Source organism: Pan troglodytes, chromosome 4, assembly GCF_028858775.2.
Source record: "Pan troglodytes isolate AG18354 chromosome 4, NHGRI_mPanTro3-v2.0_pri, whole genome shotgun sequence".
NCBI classification, from domain to species: Eukaryota; Metazoa; Chordata; class Mammalia; order Primates; family Hominidae; genus Pan; species Pan troglodytes.
Window position 1 is genome coordinate 177397216 of NC_072402.2, and position 25859 is coordinate 177423074.

The window sequence follows — 25859 nt, forward strand, 5'->3', positions numbered from 1 at the left end:
GGCCAACATAATAAAACCCGGTCTCTACTAAAATTACAAAAAAAAGTAGCTGGGCGTGGTGATGCATGACTGTAGTTCCAGCTACTGGGGAGGCTGAGGCATGAGAACCCAGAAGGCAGAGGTTGCAGTGAGCTGAGATTGCACCACTGCTCTCCAGCCTGGGCTGCAGACCAAACCTCTGTCTCAAAAAAAAAAAAAAATCAAGAATAGGTGTTGAATTTTAGCAAATGCTTTTTTTGTACCTATTAAGATAAAAACATGGTGACCGCATGACTGACTGGCATTTTGATGACGTCCATGCAAAGCTGGATTCCTGTGACAGTGTTTCCCGCCTGAAGTACCGCACATCTGAACTGGGACTGTAACACTGATGGCAATACAGTGTGGGGTGCCAGAAATGTCAAAATGAATCACACAAAGTCCATTTTGTTTACCTATTGTATCAAAGGGGAGTCTAGGGACAATGGTAGTATTTGTTTTTAATCAGCTGTGAAAACATATTACAGTTCTGCACATTTTCTGTATTCTTTTGTGTGTGTGCTTTAAGTGTAGCTTTTTGTTTTTTGTTTTTTTTCTTTTTGGTTGGCAGTAACAGATTTTAATGAATCACTGTTTAAACTACAGTACAGGCCAGGCGCAGTGGCTCATGCCTGTAATCCCAGCACTTTGGGAGGCCAAGGTGGGTGGATCACCTGAGGTCAGGAGTTTGGGACCAGCCTGGCCAAAATAGTGAAACTATGTCTCTACTAAAATACAAAAAATTAGCCGGGCGTGGTGGTGCATGCCTGTAATCCCAATCCCAGCTACTCGGGAGGCTGAGGCAGGAGAATTGCTTGAACCTGGGAGGCGGAGGTTGCAGTGAGCTGAGATGGTGCCACTGCACTCCAGCCTGGGTGACAGAGCCAGACTCTGTCTTAAAACAAACAAACAAACAAACAACAAAAAAACTACAGTACAAAGACTTTGTAACTGTGATTCAGGCCCCCCAGCACCCCCGTGACTGTAGAGTACCTTCAAAACTCAGCTGTCCCAGCCAGTGCCAACCTGTGAACTTCCCGCCATATCCCAGATCTGCTATCCCCCAAACCACTTCCCAGTTTTCCTTTGAGTCATCTTTCTGAAGGAGCCAAGACAATAGGGGTCTGCTGGGTAGTAAATTTCTTTATTATTTGCAGCCTTTAAAATGTAATTTCCATCTCTTGCAATAAATTTGTTTCCTTTTCTTTGTTTCACTTTAGTTAAAATTTCAGGTATTTAGCTCCCCTTTTGTACCATTAAAAAAATTTAAAGTTACCTGTTATAGGGTGTTCCTTCAGAAGCAAAGAGCAAAATTTTACTGTTGTACCAATTCTAATTGTAATTTTAAGTTCCATGTGTTTAATCATTGTCTCTTCATTTCAAGACCTTTAATACAAATGTCTTTTATTTGAGAGGGAGTCTCGCCCTGTTGCCTAGGCTGGAGTGCAGTGGTGCAATCTCAGCTCACTGAAACCTCCACCTCCCAGGTTCAAGCAATTCTCCTCCCTCAGCCTCCTGAGTAGCTGGGACTACAGACATGCGCCACCACTCCCGGCTGATTTTTCTGTATTTTTAGTAGAGACGGGGTTTCATCATATTGGTCAGGCTGGTCTCAAACTCCTGACCTCAAATGATCCGCCCGCCTCAGCCTTCCAAAGTGCTGGGATTACAAGTGTGAGCCACCATGCCCGGCCTTAGCTAATATTTTCTTAAAACATTTACGTCTCTTTGGGAGGCCGAGATGGATGGATCACCTGAGGTCAGGAGTTCAAGACCAGCCTGGCCAACATGGTGAAACCCTGTCTCTACTAAAAATACAAAAATTAGCCAGGCGTGGTGGCACATCTGTAATCCCAGCTACTTGGGAGGCTGAGGCAGGAGAATCACTTGAACCTGGGAGGCGGAGATTGCAGTGAGCTGAGATTGTACCACTGCACTCCAGCCTGGGCAACAGAGTGAGACTTGGTCTCAAAAATACACAAAAAATTTACATCTGTATTCACAAAAGAAATTAACCTGTAATTTTCTTTCTTGTAATGCCCTTGTAATAATTTGGTATCAAATCAAATTAACAGGTTTCTGCTGATCAAGAAAGAAGACCCAAATGACCATTATCAGGAATGAAAAAGACATCACTGCAAAGCCTACAGACATTAAGAATAATCATAAGGTACAAAGAAATAGAGCGCAGAGGAGCGATTACCAGGGGGTTATTTAATGGGTATAGAGTTTCAGATTTGCAAGATGCACAGAAGGACTTGGGAAGTTCTCCTCTTTTTCTAGTCTCAGGACAAATTTATGGAAGACTGGTGCTACTTTTTCCCTTAAAAGTTAAAAAGAATTCACCAATGAAATCATCTAGGCCCAGAGTTTTACTTTGAGGAAATATTTTAAACTATGGATTCAATTTATTACCTAGATGTAGGAGAATTTAGGTTTCCTATTTCTTCCTGTATCAATTTTGGTACTTTGTATTTTTCAAAATCATCAATTTATTTTCAGAATTTACTAACAATGTTCTCATAACCCTATTTGTGTGTGTGTGTGTGTGTGTGTGTGTGTGTGTGGTTAAAAGCATATAAAATTTGCCATGTCAACCATTTCTATTTATTTATTGTGGTTTTTGTCCATTGAGGCATTTTATTTTACTTTTTAATTTAAAACTTTTTTTTTTTTTTTGAGACATGATCTCCTCTGTTGCCCAGGCTGGAGTGCAGTGGTGCAATCACGGCTCACTGCACTCTTGACTTCCCGGGCTCAGGTGATTTTCCTGCCTCAGCCTCCCGAGTAGCTGAGACCACAGTCACGCTCCACCACGCCGGGCTAATTTTTTCTATTTTTTGTAGAGATGGAATTTCACTATGTTGCCCAGGCTGGTCTCGAACTCTTAGGCTCAAGCGATTCACCTAGGCGGCATTTTAATTTTAAGTATGTATTACATCGCTAGATAAAGAATCCCAGGATTTTCCCTCCTGTGTGTTTTTGTCTTGCTTCTTCATGGTCCATGTTGCCAGCTGAGGTTGTTAGTAAAATGAATCCAAACTGTCAGAATGGGAGCAGACTGTTCTGCCATTTTTTCTAGATCTTTGAGCTGCACCTCCAAGTTGGGGCTGATTACGGCACGCTTGTTTAACCTGCCTGTGAAGCTCACAACGGTGTTCCCAGCTCTGTGACGATCAGATTTCAGATTTGCCAGTGGAATCATGCTTCATCACCGCAGTTAGAAACCGGACGGCGACTTTGAAGCACGGCCTAATAAGAACCTGGTGTTTGCCTCTCCTTTAGACATTGTGGATGCTCTTGAGAGCAGCAGCCTCGACGCTGGCGCACAGCAGCCTGGCGGCGTGGAAAGGTGGTGGGAAGAGCTCAATCATTTTAAAGTATACGGTTCAGTCGTGGTAAATACATTTACATTATTGTGAAATGCATCTCCAGAACTTTTTCATCTTGCAAATCTGAAACTCTACACCCATTAAATAACCCCCTGGTAATCGCTCCTCTGCGCTCTACTTCTTTGCACCTTATGATTATTTTTAATGTCTGTAGGCTTTGCAGTGATGTCTCTTTTCATTCCTGATAATGGTCATTTGGGTCTTCTTTCTTGATCAGCAGAAACCTGTTAATTTTATTCGTCATTTTAAAGGAACAACTTCGTGTTTGGTTGATTTCTTTTTTTTCCTTTTTTTTTTTTTTTTTGGTGGCGGGGACAGGGTCTGACTCTGTTGCCCAGGCTGGAGTACAGTGGCAAGATCATCATGGCTCACTGCGAACTTATGGGTTCAAGTGATCCTGCTGCCTCAGCCTCCCAAGTAGCCAGACCACAGGTGTGCGCCACCACATCCGGCTACTTTATTTTTATTCTTGTAGAGATTTTTCTTGCTATGTTGCCCAAGCTGGTCTCAAACTCCTGGCTTAACGTGATCCTCCATGCCTCAGCCTCCTGGGTCACGTAATTCCAGGATTACAGGGATGAGCTACCATGCTCGGCTTGGTTGATTTTTTTTCTATTGTATATTTGTTTTCCATTGAATTTAGGTAAGATCTTTATTTCCTTCCTTTGATTTAGTTTGTTGTTCTTTGAGACAAATGCTTCGAACTTTTTGCTAGGCTTTCGAGATTTAAGGTCGCAGATTTCCCTCTAGCATGGCTTTAGCTGAATTACGTAAGTTTTGATATGTCATACTTCTATGAGCATTCAATGAAACATTTTAAAATAATTTCCACTGCGATTTCTTCTTTGATTCATGAGTTTTTCTTTTGGAAGTATATTGTTTAATTCCAAACATTTGGGGATCATTCTAATTATCTTTTTGTTATTGATTTATAACTTAATTCCGCTGGTCAGAAAACATACTCTACAGATTTCAATCCTTAAATATTAGTTGAAATTTGCTAAATTTATTGAAATTTATCATCCAGCATATAGTCTATCTTAGTAAATAATCTATGTGTACTTAAAAATATATATATCCTGTAGTTGATGAGGGCTATATAAATATATATGTTAATTACATCTTGTCTGTTAATTGTGACATTCAAATCTTCTAGATCCCTGGGGAGCATCTGTCTGATGCTCTATCATTTTACTTTCATTTTATTTTCTATCATCTGACTTTCAACATTTGTTTCTTTTCATTAAAGATATGTCAGCACATGTGTGTGTGTGTGTGTATACATTTTAAATCTATCTTTGAGTATTTAATTATCCATTTCTATTCATTACTAACATGTTGGGACTTAAATCCATAATTACATTACTCATTTTCTGTTTGTCTCGCTGGTCCTATAGTCCTCTCCTCTAAGTTTTTTCCTCTTCTTTTGGATGACTTTTTGTTATTACAGTTTTCTATTAGTGTATTATATATTATTTTATAAGGCTTTTAGTGGCTATGCTGGCCTAGAGATCATTTTACTATTTTTTTAGTTGTTACCCTGGATTATGACATGTATCCTTGATTTATTAGAACCTAATATAAATGAGTACTTTGACTCCTTCCTGGACAATGCAAGCATGTTAGAGCAGTTTTACCTCACTTGTCCCCTCCCATCTTTTGTGCAGTTGATGTCAAGCAGTCTCCACAAGGGATGAGTATCAGCGTCTCACACATCGAGCAGCACTTAGGTTACCCACATGTGTCTCCTTTCTGCTCTTTACTCTTCCTGCATCTCCGTGTTTCCATCTGGAATCCTCTTCCTTCTGCCTGAAAAACTAGTTCTTAGTATTTCTGTTTGCTGGAAAATGTCTTATTTCATCTTTCTTTTCTCTTATTTCGAGACAGGGTCTCGCTCTGTCACCCAGGCTGGAGTGCAGAGGCACGATCATGGCTCACCACAGCCTTGACCTCCTGGGCTCAAGCAATCTGAGGCCTCAGCCTCTGAGCAGCTGGGACTACAGGTAATTTAAAAAATTTTTTTGTAGAGACAGGGTCTTGCTATGTTGCCCAGGCTGGTCTTGAACTCCTGAGCTCAAGTGATCCTCCTGCCTCAGTCTCCCAAACTGCTGGGACCCATGCTGGCTAATATTTTATATTTTAATTTTTTTTGTAGAGACGGGTTCTCATCATGTTGCCCAGGCTTGTCTTGAATGCCTGAGCTCAAGTGATCCTCCTGTCTTAGCCTCCCAAAGTGCTAGGATTACAGGTGTGAGCCACCACACCTAGCCAACTTCATTTTCAATGGCTTTCCCCACTAGATGTTTAGGTTGGCAGATATTTTTCCTCCCAATACTTTACTATTTTCTGGTTTCTGTCAAGATACCAACTGTTAGCCTTTCATTGCTACTTTAAAGTAAAGCATCTCTTTATTGAAAAAGGAAAAACAAAGCTGGAAGACTCAAACTTCCCAATTCTAAGACTACTATAAAATTACAGTAAACAAGGCAGCATGGTACTGCCATAAACACAGACATACAGATTAATGGAATAAAATTGAGAGTCCAGAAATAAACTCATACATTTATGGCCAAGGGTTCCAAGACCACTCAATGGGGGAAAGAACAGTCTCTTCAAGAAATGGTATTGAGAAAACTGGATATCCACATGCAAAAAAATGGAGTTGGACCCCTACTTCACACCATACAAAAATATTAACTCAAAATGGATCAAATACCTAAATGTGAGTTCTAAAAGTATAAAACCGATGGAAGTTTTTGCGACCACCAATTTGTCAATGGTTTCTTAGCTTTGACACCTAAAGCATAAGCAACCAATGAAAAAACAGACGAATTGGATATCATCAAAATGAAATATCATCAAAACGAAATATCATCAAAACGAAGTATCATCAAAATGAAATATCATCAAAACGAAGTATCATCAAAACGAAATATCATCAAAACGAAGTATCATCAAAACGAAATATCATCAAAATGAAGTATCATCAAAACGAAATATCATCAAAACGAAGTATCATCAAAACGAAATATCATCAAAACGAAGTATCATCAAAACGAAAGACTTGTGCTTTGAAAGATGCTATCAAGAAAACGAATACACAACTTATAGAATGGAGAAAACATTTGTAAATCACGTATCTGATAAGGGCCTAGTATCTGGAATGTATAAAGAAACTCTTACAACTCAACAGCAAAAGACAACCTGATTAAAAAATGGGCAAAGGACTTAACAGACAATTCTCCAAAGAAGATGTATGAGTGGCTAACTCAATGCACGTAAAAAGATGCTCAGCATCACTAGGCATTAGGGAAATGCAAATCAAAACCATGATGAACTGCCATTCACACTCGTTAGAAATGGCTATAATTTTTAAAAAGGAGGGGGGATAACAAGTGTTGGCAAGGAGGTAGCAAATCAGAACCCTTGTACATTGTTGGCAGGAATGTAAAATGGTTTAGCCATTGTGGAAAAGAGTTTGGAGGTTCCTCAAAAAGTTAAACTAGAATTCTATGACCCAGCAATTCCACTGCTAGGTATATAACCCAAAGAATTGAAAACAAGGATGCAAACAGATTCCTGCAAACCAGTGTTCACAGTATTGTTCATCATGGTTAAAAGGTGGAAACAGCCCAGATGTCCATCAGTGGATGAGGAGATGAACAAATTGTGGTGTAGACATACAATGCACTATTATTCAGCCATAAAAAAATGAAGTGTTGACATATGCTTTCAATGAATGTGTGTGTGTGTGTGTGTGTGTGTGTGTGTGTGTGTGTGTGACAGAGACAGAGACAGAGACAGACAGGGTCTCACTCTGTCACCTAGGCTAGAGTGCAGTGGCATGATCACAGCTCCACAACCCAGACTCCCGGGCTCAAGTGATCCTCTCACCTCAGCCTCCCGAGTAGCTGGGACTACAGGTACGCGGCACCACGTCTGGCTAATTTTTGTATTTTTTTGTAGAGATGGGGTTTTGCCACGTTGCCCAGGTTGGTCTTGAACTCCTGTGCTCAAGCAATCCACCCTCCTTGGCCTCTCAAAGTACTGGGATCACAGGCACGAGTCACCGCGCCCAACCCTTTCAATGAATCTTGAAAACATTATGGTAAGTGAAAGAGGCCAAACACAAAAGGTCACATACTTTGCATGATTCCATTCATATGAAGCACCAGAACAGGTATATCATGGGGACAGGACACAGATCGGTAGTTGTCAGGGGCCGGGAAGAATGCAGAATGGGGAGCAACTGCTTAATGAGTAGGGGGTTTCTTTTTGGGGTGATGAAAATGTTTTGGAGCTAGAGAGGGTAGTGATTACACCCCACTGTGAATATACTAAATGTCACTAAATTGTTCACTCACTTATTCACTTATTTTCACCAAACACATTCTCATTTCTCTTCTTTGTTTAGGCATATGACAAAGACCTAGTTTACCAGCTTTACATTTTAAAACCTAAGCTTAACATTATATATTTAAATAATTGTCAAAATCAAGTTGTCAGCATTCATGCACAATTAGAAAACATCCTTAATTTATATTAAACCAGAAATATATTATCATTATTGCATTAATACCTTTCACTACTAACTACTGAAAACCTTGCAATTATTTCTGTAGAAGACTCACCCTGGCAATGTTAACTTCACAGCAGGCTGACACCACATGGCTCACATTTCAGACAAAATGGAAAAGCGGATTCATGCTGGCGTTAGGGTACAATCTTGTCCTGCCACTAAAGAGTCAAGGATCAAAAGTGCATACACAGGCCGGGCCCAGCAGCTCACGCCTATAATGCCCAAAACTTTGGGAGGCTGAGGTGGGCAGATCACCTGAGGTCAGGAGTTCAAGACCAGCCTGGCCAACATGGTGAGACCCCGTCTCTACTAAAAATACAAAAATTAGCCGGGCATGTCTAGTCCCAGCTGCTTGGGGGGCTGAGGCAGGAGAATCACTTGAACTCGGGAGGCAGAGGTTGCAGTGAGCTGAGGTCGCGCCACTGCACTCCAGCCTGGGATACAGAGCAAGACTCTGTCTCAAAAATAAATAAATAAATAAATAAATAAAAGTGCATACAGAGATTTATAACAACTTTTAAGACAGAAAAAAGTGGTCCTATTATGTGGTCCTAACAATAAACTCAAAAGTTTATGACAAATAGGGGCTCTGTGGGTTGTTTATCAATACTTCAGGTACAATTCTACCAATAGTTGAGTTCATTTGAAATATTCAAAAAAATGTTCCTGTTAACCCTCAGATGGTGCTTCTGTAGCTGAACGTTTTTGTTTGATGACTTTGCATGCAAGCACAGCAGCTGCTCCTTACTGCTGGCCGTCTTCTCCCACTTCTACCCTTTCCCCGCCATTCTCAACAACTCTCTTTTTAGTGATGTTTCTGCCGTTAACCATTTCTAGTAGAAGTTGATATAGATTTGAAGTTGCCATTCCACTACCACAAATGACGTGGAAGAGAATGAAGTGAGGCCCTGTGACCTAGTGATCCAAATGAAGAAAATCTTCATCAAAAGAAGAAAATCCACTTCCAAAAGACGGAAATCCACTGAAAGCGGAGAAAAACGACCCCCTCCCTTGGCGACCCCTTTGATTCCCAAAAAAGTCCTCAAATGGGTCTTCAAAGAAGTTGAATGAAAATGGGTCCCTCCCACCAAAAATTCCCTGAAGACATCATCTGAGTTATGGAGGGTGAAGCAACCTCAAACGGATGTCAAAATGCATCCCACCTCCTCCTCCTCTGTCTAATCCTTCTTTGTCATAAACGTCCCCCCCTTTTTTTTTAGTATCAGACAGCAGCGCCTCATATGCCTCCACTACTCATCTGAATTTTCTCTCTGCTTCTTCTTTAGTCTCAGGACTTTTATCTGGGTGCCACATCGGTGTCATTCTCCAACATGCTGTTTTAATATCCTCAGGCCAGGCACGTCTGCGCACCTGGACCTTCACAGTGACCGCTGTGCTTAACAGACGGTTGGAGTGGGCAAGGGTGCAGGTGGTGGCACTGGCAGTGGCTCCTCACTTTCCTGAATTGTTCACTTTCTTTTTTTTCTTTTTTTTTTTTTTGAGTTGGAGTCTCACTCTGTCGCCCAGGCTGGGGTGTGATCTTGGCTCACTGCAACCTCCGCTTCCCAGGTTCAAGCGGTTCTCCTGCCTCAGCATCCTGAGTAGCTGGGATTACAGGTGCCCGGCACCACACCCAACTAATTTTTGTATTTTTAGTAGAGATGGGGTTTCACCATGTTGGCCAGGCTGGTCTCTTTTGCCAGGCTGGTCTCGAACTCCTGACTTCATGATCCTCCCGCTTTGGCCTCCCAAAGTGCTGGGATTACAGGCATGAGCCACTGTGCCCGGCCCAAATTGTTCACTTTCAAATGGTTACTTTTATGTTATGAGAATTTCATCTCAATTTTAAAAACTTTAAAAATTGAGATAAAGTATCTTTTTCTCTGCCTTTAAGTTTTTCTGTGCTTCTTAAAATAACTTACTGTGATATGTCTTGGTGTGGTTTTCTTTTTTTTCACTCTGCTTGGTGTTCCCAGTCCTTCTTTAATCTGCAGTTTGATGTCTTTTGTCAGGTTTGAAAAATTGTGTCATTATCTCTTCAAATACTGCTTCTGCCCCATTCTCTGTCTTCTCTCCTTCTATGACTTGAATTACATGTATATTAATTTTTTCATCATCTAAAGACTCATGCCTTTTTCTGTATTTTTCTTCTCATTTAATTTTTTTGCTTCAGCTCAGATAGTCTCTCCTGACCTGCATTCCAGTTCATGAGTCCTCTCTTAGCTGTGTTTAAGTTGATGTTAAACCCTCTATTGAGTTCTTCCTTTCAATTATTTTTCAGTCCTCGCATTTCCTTTTGATTTTGTTATTTCCACTTATTGGTCATTGGTTTCCTGAACATACTTAATTATTTTAAAAGTCTGTTCTTGTATTTCTAATAGTTAGATTTCTTGTGGATCTATTTCTGTTCTTTGTTTTTTCTCCTTTTTGGTCATTTGGTCTTATCTCCTGGCTTGCCTGCTTCATTCGGTTGGTTTTTAATGGATTGCTGGACATGTATACGAGAAACAGAGATAATCTGATGTTGCTGATGGTGACCTTTCTCTAGAGGACTTCCTACTGCCTCTGGAAGTGACGTATCACTTTTAGAGTACGGGCATATCACTTTAATCTCATTAGAGATTGAACAGATTCACAGTTGGGCTTCTGTCTTTGAGATGAGTCAAATTCTGGTTCAACCTCCAGTTCCAGGCTGTAGCCCTCTGGGGATCCCAGTGGAAGGCCTGGGATGGTTATCGGGATTCTTTCTGCTTGGTGGCCCATGAATTCCGAGTTTCATCTCACAAGCCCAATAAGACTGCCTGAGCTCTCCTTCTCTCTCAGTCTTTGGGCCATCACTTTCTAGTCACTGCTTATGAACTGGCAGATGCCACAAGAAAAAAAGTAGTGTTGAATACTGGATTCATATCTCTGTACCTCCCTCTTCTCTAGGATCTTTGCTCCTCAAGTCATCACTGCACTGATAGCTCTTTAATTTCTTAAAATAAAATGTTTTAAAAATACTTTTTCCATATTTCTAGTTCTTCTTGATATGATGGTTGCACCACAACAAGCTAGTCTGACATTACCAGAAAGAGAAACCTGATAAACTTATTACCAGTGGCTTAGAGTTTCCTTAATGAGGCTTAATAGAATACTGAAACTGATTAATGGAATTTAAAAAACGAAATAGAGAAGTACATTCCGCAAGTCTCTGTAAAACATAAGAACCTCATTATGTCTGTTATCCTATTTGCTGTTTTATGTCTTTCTTTCTCAATAAGACCATAAACTCCCCATGGGCACAACTCTGATACAGTTTATTTCAGTTTCTTCACATCATGCCAATAAATATTCCATTAAATTGAGTTGAGTAGGATGTATACTATTCTAATTAGAGTCACTAATTTGTGTCCAAATAGGTTTCACTTAGAACCATCTCAGTATGAAATAAAGAGGGCACTGGCACCAAGAAACAATGAAGAAGCTGAAAATTAACCAGCAGTTGTTATTTCTGTACCATCAGTTATGGTAGTTAGACGGCTTTAATGAAGATTACAAAGGTTTTAAATAACTGAAACACTCATCAGTTGAGGACTGATTCAATATACAATGCATTTATCAATATTAAAGAGACTGAGGCAGACAGATCTGTATGCACTGATGTGGAAAAATCTCCAAAGTTTGGAAAAAAAGAAGATATGGTCCGTATGCTCTTTTTGGAAAATCTATAGTATTATATCTTCTTAGTCTTGAATTTAAGTAACTGTTTTTGGATTAAGTTCTAGAAAATAGCAAGTGGAAGCCCAGCTGAGCCTTGAAACCGCAACCTTGAGTAAGAAAGAATTTTAGACATTTTAAAGGGAATTGTTGATGTGGATGCAAAAAGAGAACAGAATTCTATACAGTAAAGCCATTTAGGAGAAAATTTTCAGGTTACTATGAAGACTGAAAGCCTAAGCCTTAGCTGTTTAAACTGTAATCATTAGAGTATATTTGTGAAGTCCCTTTCTGAGACTTCTGGACTTCAAATATGTGATGTTTTCTTCAGAGATGCTGTAATGTTTCTTAGAACATCCTCTGCGAATTTGCTGCTATGGGTGACATATTTCCAGTTATGTGTAACTCTCTCCTGCGGATATAAGATAGGGCTTTTTGTTTGACAGAAGAGCCTCAAAAATGTCTTTTCTTCTGGCCGGGTGCCGTGGCTCAGGCCTGTAATCCCAGCAATTTGAGAGGCCGAGGAGGGTGGATCATGAGGTCAAGAGATCGAGACCATCCTGGCCAACATGGTGAAACACCGTCTCTACTAAAAACACAAAAATTAGTTGGGCGTGGTGGCACGTGCCTCTAGTCCCAGCTACTCAGGAGGCTGAGGCAGGAGAATCGCTTCAACCAGAGAGGCAGAGGTTGCAGTGAGCTGAGATCGCGCCACTGCACTCCAGCCTGGGACAGAGCGAGACACTGTCTCAAAAAAAAAAAAGTCTTCCTTTGGGCTAAAGGAAAATGGACAGGTCACTGACCAATAGGTGACTGGTTTTATGACTATGTGTGGGAGGGATTTTGTTGGGGAATGTGTGTGAAACCATCATATGCTCATACAGACACAAAATCTCTTTGGAAGTGTACACACAAGGCACAGACAACAGAGACTGCCAGGAGAGGTCTGGGACACTGGGATCAGGGAGGGCCTGACATGGACTTTCTACCTTCTAACCTTTTTTACTATTTAAACTGTAATCAGTTTTACTATTTTTATTTTTTGCCATGTGCACTTATTACTTATTCAGAAAAGCAATTTAAAACAATTTCAAACTAGAAGAAAAAGGGGATAAAGAGGAAAAGGAGATAAAGAGGAAAAGGCGTAACATGTATACTTTCACAACAACCTGCCTGCAAGATAGACGTGTCATTATTTCATACACAGAAAAGGTGAGGCTCAGAGAGATAAAATAACTTACTCAAAATCATAAAGCTAAAACTAGAATCCAGGTAAAACTGAACCCAAAGCCAAGTTATCTTTCAGTCTTATATTCTCATAAGTAACTTGGATTGCAGCTATGATTAAACCACAAAATATATTTAACAGTGATTAAAATTCCTGAGTTGCAACATGTTGACTGATTTAAGAGCTTATGCTGCTCAAGAAATGGCAACATAAATGAGAAAATACACTTTTTCTAAGGCAATAGAAATGTAATTAAAATTCAAAACTTCTCAAGGTCTTTACAAAGGTCCCATGTAACTAAACACTTCTCTTTATTTCTGAGAAATTTTTTTTTTTTTTTTTTGAGAAGGAGTCTTGCTCTGTCACTCAGGCTGGAGTGCAACGGCACGATCTTGGCTCACTGCAACCTCCGCCTCCTGGGTTCAAGCAATTCTCCTGCCTCAGCCTCCCGAGTAGCTGGGACTACAGGTGCCTGCCACCATGCCTAGCTAATTTTTGTATTTTTAGTAGAGACGGGGTTTCACCATATTGGCCAGGCTGGTCTCGAACTCCTGACCTCGTGATCTGCCTGCCTTGGCCTCCCAAAGTGTTGGGATTACAGGCGTGAGCCACCACACCCAGTCTTATTTCTAAGAAATTTTAAGTCCTAAGTGTTCAATGCTATTTCCAATAAATTAAATAACTAAAGGATCTGACAAGTTTTAAGATTTTCATGATGGAAACTTCATTGTGTTCCTATAATTGACTTAACAATTATGTACAGATCTATATTTTATATCTCCTTAAAGGAATTAACGCTCCAATTTTCTCAATTTATTTTTTATTTTTTATTTTTTGAGATGGAGTCTTGCTCTGTCGCCCAGGCTGGAGTGCAGTGCCACAATCTTGGCTCACTGCAACCTCCACCTTCCGGGTTCAAGCAATTTCTCCTGCCTCAGCCTCCTTGCAAGCCACCATGCCTGGTTAAATTTTTTTTTTTTAATTTTGTAGAGACAGTCCCCCAGTTCCTCAGGGGGCTGAGGTGGGAGGATCTCTTGAGTCCCAGAGTTTGAGGCTGCAGTGAACCATGATCACGCCACTCCAGCCTGGGTGACAAAGTGAGACCCTGTCTCAAAAAAAAAAAAAAAAAAAAGTTCACATGGAGTAGGGCTACAGGGGTAACGTGTCTGGCTCTGTGAAAGGGGCTCCTACCCCTGCTAGTCCCCTTTCCTCCTAATTTCTCTGCATTATTTCTAGCATGACAGCAGGCCCTGTTTCCAGATCAGGCACATATATTTGCTCACACGTTGCAAAGCTTTATTTTATCACTAATGCCTTGGGCTTAATGGTAGCTGCACCTGTTGAAAGTTATAACTGGGCCAGGTGGGGTGGCTCACGCCTATAATCCCAGCCACTTTGGGAGGCCAAGGCGGGTGGATCACTTCAGGAGTTCAAGACCAGTTTGGCCAACATGGTTAAAAACATAAAGTGATAACTGACTAGTATTTTCACATAAGGCTTTCATATGAAACAGGAACGGCCACTGGAGGTGAGGCTGGGCCTTTCTAAGGGCTGCAGGAGTTCTCACCCACACCTGTGACCCCTTTCCCTCCACTACGATGAGCAAGGCTCAGTCCCACACCCTGCAGGGTGTGCTGACTGCACCTGGGAAAACAGTGGGACCCAATGGACCCAAATGCTGCACAGATCAGCTGCAAAACCTCAGCGGCGGGGGCTTTTCTGGGCTGAGTGGTACCTGAGCAAGGCGTTCCTATCATCAGTGCTAAAAAGGGCTCTGATGAGCAGTTCATCTTTTCATACAAGTGAGGAAAGAAAAAACATTGCTGAGCAACACTAAACGCCGGGTACTTTCACACACACCATGTTTCCAATCCTCACAGCGCTACGTTGCTGTTACAGTGACTTTTATTCCACTGGTGAGAAAACAGAGGCTGGGAGAGGTCAAGCAGGACTCACACCGCGGTGGACAGTCTAAGGTGCAGATCAAATCAATACAAAGCACTGAGGGGATGCTGGCTTGTGTGTTGAATGTATCGGAGGTGCAGGTGACAGACTCCAGAGGGACAATGGAAATTCAATTTGCTTTGCCCTAAGCTTATGAGCGGTGTCCGGCCTCGGCAGGAACCTAAATACTACGCGCCGCTGCAGGAAACTCTGTCATCTGTCCTGGGCAGTGCATGCACGCTTCCAGATGGGATTCCAGCCCGAAGAGTGTGGGAACCTGAGCTGCATGCATTTATACCCACTCAACAATAAATGCCCGGAGGGAAAAAGGCGGGGGCAGGGGATATTTAAATGGGGGCGAGGGCGATTCTGCCTATCACTCCCCACGGCCGCATCTGCCCAGCTATGAGTGACAGAAGCATATGACTGACGTTCCTTCAGCAAGTCTCAGTTCCCCTGTGCTTCCCATCAGCGTTTTGCTGTCCTCCAAGGGACTTTTCAAATGCCATTTGGGCGATACTGTTTCTTGTATTTATAAACCCCAAGCTCCTAGGGTGCAACCCCCTACAGTTACGGTAAGTATGTGACCAAAGGCCCATGCTGGAAACTCACTTTTCTGGATCTGAAAAGCAAGCAGGCATTCGTGCGTTCGAATTCTGAGTGACTCTTCACTGTCCATGTGTCTAGGCTGTTCCTGCCATAGCCACGCGCGGTCTGTGTGTGGTCAGGAGGAAAGAAACCCCCACAGGGAGGGCCCGCGTCAGGCCCCGCTCCTGACCCACGGTGAGGAACCCCGTTTCAAAATGCTTGCCTTTGGTCAGGCAAGACAATGGACATTTCCCTTAAAAGGGACTTTTATAAAAAAAACTCCAAGGTAAAGAAACAAGAGTAAAGAAAGTGGATAATTTCTACACATGTACTAGCTTTCTTCTTAGTCTTAACAGACCGACCAGTACAGCACACCCACCAGGGATTTTGTTTTTTTTGTTTGTTTGTTTTGAGACAGATTCTCGCTCTGTCGCCCAGGCTGGAATCCAGTGGCGCGATCTGAGCTCACTGCAGGCTCCGCCTCCCGGGTTCACACCATTCTCCTGCCTCAGCCTCCTGAGTAGCTGGGACTACAGGCGCCCGCCACCACGCCCGGCCAATTTTTTGTATTTTTAGTAGAGACGGGGTTTCACCGTGTTAGCCAGGGTGGTCTCGATCTCCTGACCTCGTGATCCGCCCACCTCGGCCTCCCAAAGTGCTGGGATTACAGACGTCAGCCACTGTGCCCGGCACCATAGGGGATCTTTTCATCAGCTGGGTTTGCCTTTATCTTTCTTTAGCCTCGGGCTGATCTCAGGGCTGGTTGCCACCCTAGCTCCCGTTATTTCTACCTGTTTTTTCAACTCCTTGGCAAATAAAGTACTCTCCTTACAGGATCTCAACATGTCTCTCCCTGAGGATGCACTGTTGAGTGTGCACAAGTGCACACTGACGCAACCCTACTGTACTGAATGAATTCTTCACAGAGGTCTCCATACCTGGGTTTCTAGAATCTTCTCATCACTGACACAACTGTCTTCACCATTCTTGCCTCCTGGTTTGTTTGGTGAGGCAGTTTCTACATTAAAACAGTTTAAACTAGCAATTCTATCTTTAGTAACCCCACTATTTTATTATTTTCAGGAGCAGTCTGCATTCAGATGCCACCTTCCAAAATGCATGGGCCTCCTGACTGCTGCCCACAGGAAAGTCCGTGCCCTGTAACAGCACCATCCAGCCCTAGGACACGTCTCTCACCCACCCCACCTGTGTCCTAAATCAAGCCCAGCACACTTCCTGGCCTTTTCTACTATCATGCTCTGCACACGAGGGGCCACTGGTCAGGACACCCCACAGACTGCCCCTGACACTTGGTGAGCTTCTCTGAGAGGCAAATAGAATGGGGCTTGGAACACAGACCCTGGGGGCCAGCTTATGTGTTGAAATCCAGCCTCTGCTACTTACCAGCAGGGCAACCTTGGCAAGTTACTGGATTTCTCCAAGCCTGTTTCCTCATCTGTAAAACGGACTTAATAAGAGGGTTGTTGCAAGGATTTAATGAGTTAATGCAGCAAAATGCTTCAAAGAGGACCTAGCATGCAGTTAAGCACTGTATGTGTTAGCTATTATTATTGTACACTATTATCAAACAATAGTATATGTGTGTATATGTAAGTATATAGTAGGTATACATTGATATAGCATATATATACTGCATATGGTATATATATACCTACACAATATGCTATTATATATTATACATACAGTATATCTATATACACAGACCATATATGCATGTAAGAATATGGGTGTGTATGTGTGTGTTTGTGTAGCTCAGCCCTCAAATAGCTACCTCCATTCACTTCCCCTGTTTTCACCCTGAGACTCTGAATTGCTCTAGGGTGCAGGCTGTGCACATAGTAGGTCCTGGTCTAACTGTCTCCAGGCTGGAGGGTATAAAGTAGTTGGGAGCATTGACTCTGGGCTGCCTGGGTCTCATTCTGACTTTGCCCCTTAGCAGGTGAGTGAACTTGGGCAAGAAACTTGAACCTTTTGAACCATCAGTTTTCTTCACTTGTAAAATAGAAAACCAACTATATCTTCTCTCATTCAGATATTGCAAAGATTAAAATGGTTATACATGTGAACAACTCAGCATGCTACCTGGCACACCCTAGGTGATCAGGAGCCCCTGGCAACAGTTAACAGTTTCTTCCTGCCCAGCTTCATGGCAGACCTGGAATGGTGGTCTCTGTTTCACCGGGACTCTATTCTTTGTTCTGTTTGTTGCTCTTGGCCTGGTGCATTGGCTCATGCCTGTAATCCCAGCACTTTGGGAGGCTGAGGCGAGCGGATCACCTGAGGTCAGGAGTTTGAGACAAGCCTAGCCAACATGGTGAAACCCCCGTCTCTACTAAAAATACAAAAATTAGCCAGGCATGGTGGCAGGCGCCTGTAATCCCAGCTACTCAGGAGGCTGAGGCAGAAGAATTGCTTGAACCCAGGAGGTGGAGGTCGCAGTGAGCCGAGATCACGCCACTGCATTCCAGCCTGGACGATAGAGAGAGCGAGACTCTGTCTCAAAAAGAGAGAGAGAGAGAAAAAAAGAGTCTTGATAAGGAACTTGGCATAACCAAATAATTTGGAAGATAAAAAGTCAAGGAAGCTTCAGGATCTTTTCCCAATTATTTTTAAAGTCTAAAGTGACAACCTAGCTAGCAAATGAGAAATGTGATTTAATGGACTTATCAGGCTAAGACTGCCTTAAGCTGCTGGGTAGAATCAGGGGCACTTGCTTTCCCATGGAGGGTCTTCAGGTGACATTCTTATCAACTTCTGACCAACCTGGCCAATGCTTCCTTGGAATAATTTTTTTTTTTTTTTTGAGATGGAGTCTCGCTCTGTCACCCAGGCTGGAATGCAACGGTACCATCTCAGCTCACTGCAACCTCTGCCTCCCGGGTTCAAGCGATTCCCCTGCCTCAGCCTCCCGAGTAGCTGGGATTACAGGCATGTGCCACCACGCCCGGCTAATTTTTGTATTTTTAGTAGAGATGGGGTTTCGCCATGTTGGCCAGGCTGATCTCGAACTCCTGACCTCAGGTGATCTGCCCGCCTTGGCGTCCCAAAGTTGCAGGGATTACAGGCATGAGCCACCGTGCCCAATTTTTTTTTTTTTAAGACAAGGTCTTGCTGTGATGCCCAGGCTGGAGTGCAGTGTTGCAACCATAGCTCACTATATCCTTGAACCCTTGGGCTCAAGTAATCTTCCTGCCTCCTGAGTAGCTAGGGCTTATAAGAACAAGCCACCATGTCCAGCTGATTTTTAATTTTTTTGTAGAGATGGGGTCTTGCTATGTTGCCCAGGCTGAAAATACTCTAGAAAAATACTTTAAAAAAAAAAAAGAAAGAAAAAACAAAGACAAAACAACCTGTCTCTTGCATTACAAAAGTTTGTCCAAGAAGGGTTTAAAACTCTGAAATACCAGATTAAATTTTAATCTCGAATTTTTTAAATAGTAAACAAAAATTATTCAACTTTATACATTGCTTCTATTTGCAAATCTGACTTCTTAGTTGTGTGAAATTAAATAACTCAAACTTAAAGCTGTTGTAACTTTAAGTTATCCTGAGACTTCAGAGGAATGTGGCTCTGCAGCCTGAGTCGCATGGCACGCAGCTGCAACTTCTGCCTTTCAGAAATGCTGTAAATAATTAAGACCAGAGATGAGACCCCTCAGATCACCACCCCTCCTCAAGGAGCAATCTGTAATCAATCGGATCACTGTAACATACTCACTAGCCTCACGTGGAAAATGGTATAATCTTGCTAAAACTTCTGTCTCTGCCTATATGATACTTTAACTTCTCCAGAGTGGAACACTGACCCCATTTGTTTGAAGCTGTTTTCCTGGGTGGCCATCCTCCAGCTCTGTGCTTGAGCAAACTCTATACTTAATGATATTTTCTGAATCTCATTATTTAAGGTTGACAGTTGATAGCATCATGCTTATTAAATAACTTTTTTTTTTCTTGAGATAGAGTCTCACTCCATCCTGGGTGATGGAGTGAAATGGCATGATCTCAGCTCACTGCAACCTCTACCTCCAGGGTTCAAGCAATAGACTCTCCTGCCTCAGCCTCCCAAGTAGCTGGAATTATAGGCATCTGCCACCACGCCTGGCTAATTTTTGTATTTTTAGTAGAGATGGGGTTTTGCCATGTTGGTCAGGCTGGTATCAAATCCCTGGGCTCAAGTGATCCACTTGCCTCAGCCTCCCAAAGTGTTGGGATTACAGGTGTGAGCCACCCCACCCGGCCTAAATAACTGCATTTTGATACTAATTGTATTTCTGGTTTTAGGAACAAAAATACATGTTTAAGGTGCAAATGCATGCACATGTGCACACAAAATATACCTTCATGGTTACTGAGACCATGATTAAATTATGAAAAATTAATAATGTCTGTTAAATTTCAAAGTCACAAACAGGTTCAAATTTCAAAGGCAGATGACAAATGTTCCCTAAGACTGATGGGAAGTCCCAATCTATTAATTCACTCATTTCGCTTCTTAGCTCTTAACAAAAATTCTCTATCTGGCCTTGAACAGCATCTATTTTTTTGAAGTCTTAATACTATGACTTGAAATAATGTGAAAAGAAAGCACATTAAGTTAGTAGAAAGAGTAACACTGTCATTAAAAGTCCTACACCTCCTGATGCACTTCAGCATCTTCTGATGACTGCTAATGAAGGAAAATAATGAATCACCATTAAATAAGGAGAGAAGGAAAGAAAAAGGAAGAATTACTTTGATTTCCACTGAGATAAAACCAGGTGGGGAGGAACTATACCATGAATTTACGAAATACTACCAGAGGAAAAAACTTTTTACTGAGGAAGCTATCAATACAAGAGAGTCCACTCTAGAAAATAAGGCCAAACATGCTCGGCTGAACTCTGGCATTTTGAGTTGGCTGGAGTTGGTTCAGAGGAGGGCCACTGAACCAGGGAATCTCAATGGATAGAGTCGTATGAATAACCAGTGCAGCTTTAAAACATTCTTCAACCCCGTATGCACCTAACAACAAAGCCCCAAACTACATGAAGCAAAACAGACAGAATAAAAGGGAGAAATATAATTCAACAATACTAGAGATAACACTACTCACTTTCAACAAATTCTAGAACTACAGAGAAGAAAAACAAGATAAGATTTGAGCAACGCAATTAACTAGACCTAACACACGTCTACAGAACAGTCCATCCAACAAGAGCAGAATAGGTATTTATTTTTTTTTTTTTGAGATGGAGTCTCGCTTTGTCGCCCAGGCTGGAGTGCAGTGGCGCGATCTCGGCTCATTGCAAACTCCGCCTCCCGGGTTCACGCCATTCTCCTGCCTCAGCCTCCCGAGTAGCTGGGACTACAGGCGCCCGCCATCGCGCCTGGCTAATTTTTTGTATTTTTAGTAGAGACGGGGTTTCACCGTGTTGGCCAGGATGGTCTCGATCAGAATATGTACATTCTTAAGTGCACATGGAACATTCTCCAGGATAGACCATGTTAGGTCATAAGAGAAGCCTTAATAAATTTATGATTGAAATCATACAAAGTATGTTCTCCAACCAATAACTGAATTTAGAATGAAATTGGAAATCTACAACAGAAGGAAATTTGTGAAATTTATGAACACATAGGATTCAAACAACATACTCCTAAATAACCAATGGGCCAAAGAAGAAATAACAGGGGGAAACCAGAGATGAAATAAAAGCCACAACAATATCAAAATTTACAAATGGATGAAATAGGACCCAGAGGGAAATTTATAGCTATAAACAACTACATTAAATAAAAAAGACCTCAAATCAATAACCTCATCTTCCACCTTAAAAAAGAAAAAAAGTAAACCTAAACCAAGTAGAAGAAATAAAATAATAAAGATTTGAGTAAGGCCAGGTGTGGTGGCTCAAGCCTGTAATCTTACCACTTTGGGAGGCTGAGGTAGGAGGATTGTTGGAGCCAGGGAGTTCAAGGCTGCAGCGAGCTGAGATTGTGCCACTGCACTCCAGCCTGGGTGACAGAGCGAGACATCTCAAAAACAAAACAAAAAAACAAGATTTGAGTAAAAATTCATGAAATAGAGAATAGAAGAGAGAAAAATCAATAAAACAAAAAAGGATAAATTCCTAGAAAGATACAAACGACTCAAACTGTCTCAACTGTAAATAAAAAACCTGAATAGGCCTCTAAGTGAGGAGATAATGAGTTGGTAATCAAAAAACTTCCTACAAAGAAAAGTCCAGGACCAGATGGCTTCCCAATATCTAAAGAAGAATTAACACAATTCTTAAGATCTTCCAAAAAACAGAAGAGGAAAGAACACTTCATAATTGTTTATATGATGCCAGCATTACAATAATACCAAGGTCAGATAAGGACATGATAAGAATTAATTACATATCAATATCCCTTATAAATATAGATGCAAAAATCCTCAGCAAAATACTAACAAACTAAATCCAGCAAATATAAAAAGGATTGTACATTATGACCAAGTGGGATTTGTCCCACGATTGGTTCAATGTAAGAAAAGCAATGTAATGCACCATATTCATAGGATAGAATACAATAAAGGGCAAACTCACATGATCATCTCAATAGACACAAAGCTTCCGACAGAATAAAAAACTATTTCATGATAAAAACGTTCAATAAGCTAGAAATAGAAGGTAACTTTCTCAACTTGATAAAGGGTATCTAATCTATAGTCTTAATAGCTAACTTCATCATCAGTGGTGACAGATGGAAAGGTTTTCCCTACGAGATCACAACACATGGATGTCTGTTTGCACCATTTCTATTCAACAATCTACTATTTGAGGTTCTAGCCAGAACAATTAAGCATGAGGATAAAATAAATAAGCATCCAGATTGGAAAGGAAGAAGAAAAATGATCTCTATGTACAGATGACATGATCTTGTAGACAGAAAAGCCCAAGGAATCCACAAAAAAATATGAGAACTAATAAATAAGTTCAGCAATGTTGTAGGATAAAAGATCAATGTAGAAAAATTAATCATAGTTCTACAGAAATTAAACATGTGGAACGATATCCCATGCTCATGAGTTGGAAGACAATATTGTTGAGACAGCAATGCTAACTAAAATGATCTACATATGCAGTGCAATCCCTATAAAATCCTAGCTTTTTTTTTTTTTTTTTTACAGAGATTGAGAAGTTGATTCTAAAATTCATGCAAGGGACCCTGAATAAAGAAAACAAACCTGGAAAAGAACAAAGTTTGAGAACTCACACTTCCAAATTTCAAAACTTACTATGAAACCAATGGAAGAATTCAGAGTCCAGACATAAACTCATATGTCATACTCAATTGATTTTTGACAAGGGTGCCAAGACCATTTAATAGAGGAAAAAAGTCTCTTAAACAAATGGCACTGGGAAAACTGAATATCCACATGAAAAAGAATGAAGGTAATACGCCTACCTTACACCATATACAAACATTAACTCAAAATGGATCATCAAAGATCTAAAAGTTAAGAGCAAAGACTATATTGTTCTTAGAAGTCTCTGTGACCTTAAATTAGGTAATACTTTCTTAGACATCTAAAGTACAATCAACCAAAGGAAAAATAAACATATTCAACCTCATCTAAATTTAAAACTTTGTGCTTTGAAAGACACTACCAAGAAAGTGAATAAATAGTTTAGAGAATGTGAGAAAATATTTGCAAATCACCTATCTGATAAAGGCCTAGTATCTAGAACATACAAAGAACTCTTACAACAAAAAACAGTCCAATTTAAAAATGGGTAAAGCACCGGGATAGACATTTCTCCAAAGAAAATAGAAAATGGCCAAAAAGCACATGAAAAGATGCTTTGCATCTTCAGTCACTAGGGTAATGCATGTTAAAAACATGAGACAACTCCTTCACACCCACTATGACATCTATAAGAAAAAAGACAGGCAGTCACTGGTGTTATGGAGGTTGTGAAGAAACTGCAACCCGCATACTCTCTTGGTGAGAATGCAAAATGGTGCAGTTGCTTTGAAGAACATTTTGGCAGCTTCTCAAGAAGTTAAACATAGAGTTATAACATAATCCAGCAACTGCACTCCTAGGGACATATCAAAGAGAACTGAAAATATATGTTCAGGCCAAAATTTGTCCATGAATGTTCATAGCAACATTCATAACAGCCCAACAGTGGAAACAAGTCAAGCATCCATCAGCAGAACAAAATGTGGTACATCTATACTATGGAGTGTTACTCAGCCACACAAAGAAGTACTGACACATGCTACAACATGTATGAACTGTGAACACACGCTAAGTCAAAGAAGCCAGACACAAAAGGCCACATATTATATGGTTCTATTTACATGAAATGCCCAGAACAGGCAAATCCATAGAAACAATGAGTAGATTTCCAGGTTTCCAGGGCTGGCAGGGGTGAGAAGTTACTGAGTATGAGGTTTTTATACGGGGTGATGAAAATGTTCTGGAATCTGATAGTGGTGGTTGCACAACTGTGTGACTATACTAAAAACTACTGAAATATACACTTTGAACGGGTAATTTTATAGTATGTGAATTACATTTTGATTGCAAAAATCCTTTCAGCCCCTACTGATTTGAGCATGACTACTGGAGTGAACCCGTTTTCAGGAATACGTTTTCACTCCTCAGGTAAGCTGAGGTAGAAGATTAAGAATTCACTGCTGCAAACATTTACAAATACTGAAAATCCTTCAAGCATATAATTCGATGTAACAAAGTATTTTGAAATTCTCCTCATCAGTAAAGCAAAAGTATTTCACCGGCACATGTAAAATCGCTCTCACCTACTTTTTTGAGTTTGCTGTTTTTACAAGAATACAAAGTAGGTAATAATTTATTACTAATTAGATGTGGTTTGGAAAATCATTTTGACACTCATTCCTTCATTCCACAAGTATTTATTGAGCACTTACTATGTGCAAAGCACTCTGTTGGGTGCAGGGGCACAGTGGGGAGCAAATGTTACAAGTCCCTGCTGCTGGGGGTGCTGCAGCTCTGGTGGAGGCTGATCAACCACAGAGAAGAAATTATCACAGAGTGAATGTCCCCCTTGAAGAATGAGTAAATCAACTGACCACCCTAAGTGGCATCACCAGCAGGATGTCCCCGCTCTTGCACCCTATGTGGGTAGGAGCCAATGTGAAGACACCAATAGTAAGTGTCAATCCCTGTTCCTCTCACGGGAGCCAGGAGCACATTCTGTCTCTGAAACACAAACAAATGCAATCTGGGTCTGCGAGCTTCAAATCAGCCCTCAAAACACAGGTCTGGTTAATAAGACTCAACAGCACAGACTTTTTATTTTATTATTTATTTCTTTTAATACAAAGCTTTGGCATTAGCAATTTTATGAAAAAATAAAATGTACTAAAAATAAATGCTTGTGTGGCATGATTGGTAAATGATGCACAAAAATAGGTTCTTTTTTCCTTCAAGGCAAAATCAGTCAGAAAGCAGGTTTTTTCTTCTTCAAAACCATTCTACCCTATGGAATAAAAGGAAAAAAGAGGTCATAAATTAGTTAAAGAGTAGTCAAATGTTTAAAATAACAGAGAAGTGACCCTAACTGAAGGGTGGCCTGGCTGTCCCCAGCTAGTTCCCAACCCCTCTGGTAAGGCCAGCAAGCCATTAAGTGTTTTCCCAAAATCAGCAGTTTCAGATCTGCAGTTGACTGACTCATCCATCTTAGAGGTGCTTTAATACTCCCAAAAGGATGAAGGAAAAGGTCAGGCTCATGGCGTGTTGTTTAAATACACAGGGACAATTATCATACAATTTACAATTTTTCCTGGTTTAAACACATGTTCTGAATGCTGAGGGTGCCGAAATCTGCAGCTGTTGTCTTTAAAAAATGCTCCTCTTACCTCTCAAACAAGAATGTCCTCACTTATTTTGAAGTGATAGGGATGTATGGCTGTCTCACAGGAATCCTCCAGACCTTGTGTGTGTTTCTGTCCTTGCATCAGGTGTAAAAAGAGCCTATGACCTTTTGACAAGCCCCTGCGCTGCCCGAGCTCCTGCTGCCCTCTCTGCAGCCCTGTGCTGTGGGGCTGCCCTGGCTTTCTGATGCCTTGGATTCCTGCTCATTTCCAGGGTCCCCAAATCAAGCTGTTAGCGTTGATCTTTTTCTTTCTGCTGAGCTCCAGATCTCTGCTTCAAACCATATAAGCTTTGGTTATTACACAACTCTCTAGCAACTCCTGATTTCAGCTCCTGCTCGCCACCCTGACTTGCTCCTTCAACTCCCTATTTTTACCTAATCTATCTTCCTGCCTTCATGCCCTACCACAGCAAGCAACTTCGCAGCCACTAGGAATATCTCTCTGCTGAAAGGCCTTAGAGCCCATTACCAGCTCTTTACAAGAATCAAGTCCAAAA

General features: G+C 41.2%; 1 protein-coding gene and 1 pseudogene across 3 annotated transcripts in view; both read right to left on the reverse strand.

Moving 5' to 3' along the window:
• The window catches only part of RNF130 (ring finger protein 130), a 161121-nt gene that overhangs the window by 19460 nt on the left and 115802 nt on the right, over positions 1-25859 (reverse strand). For 2 of the 3 annotated variants that reach the window (XM_009450322.5, XM_001143540.8), the window contains one exon: positions 24777-24966. The exons of the other annotated variant lie outside the window; for it this stretch is intronic. In XM_009450322.5, coding sequence (XP_009448597.3) covers positions 24962-24966 — 5 coding nt within the window. In that variant the 3' untranslated portion in view covers positions 24777-24961. Of the gene's footprint in view, positions 1-24776; positions 24967-25859 lie in introns of those variants that run through there. 3 annotated transcript variants of the gene reach the window in all.
• LOC741090 (dnaJ homolog subfamily B member 6-like) lies at positions 1421-15539 on the reverse strand (annotated as a pseudogene).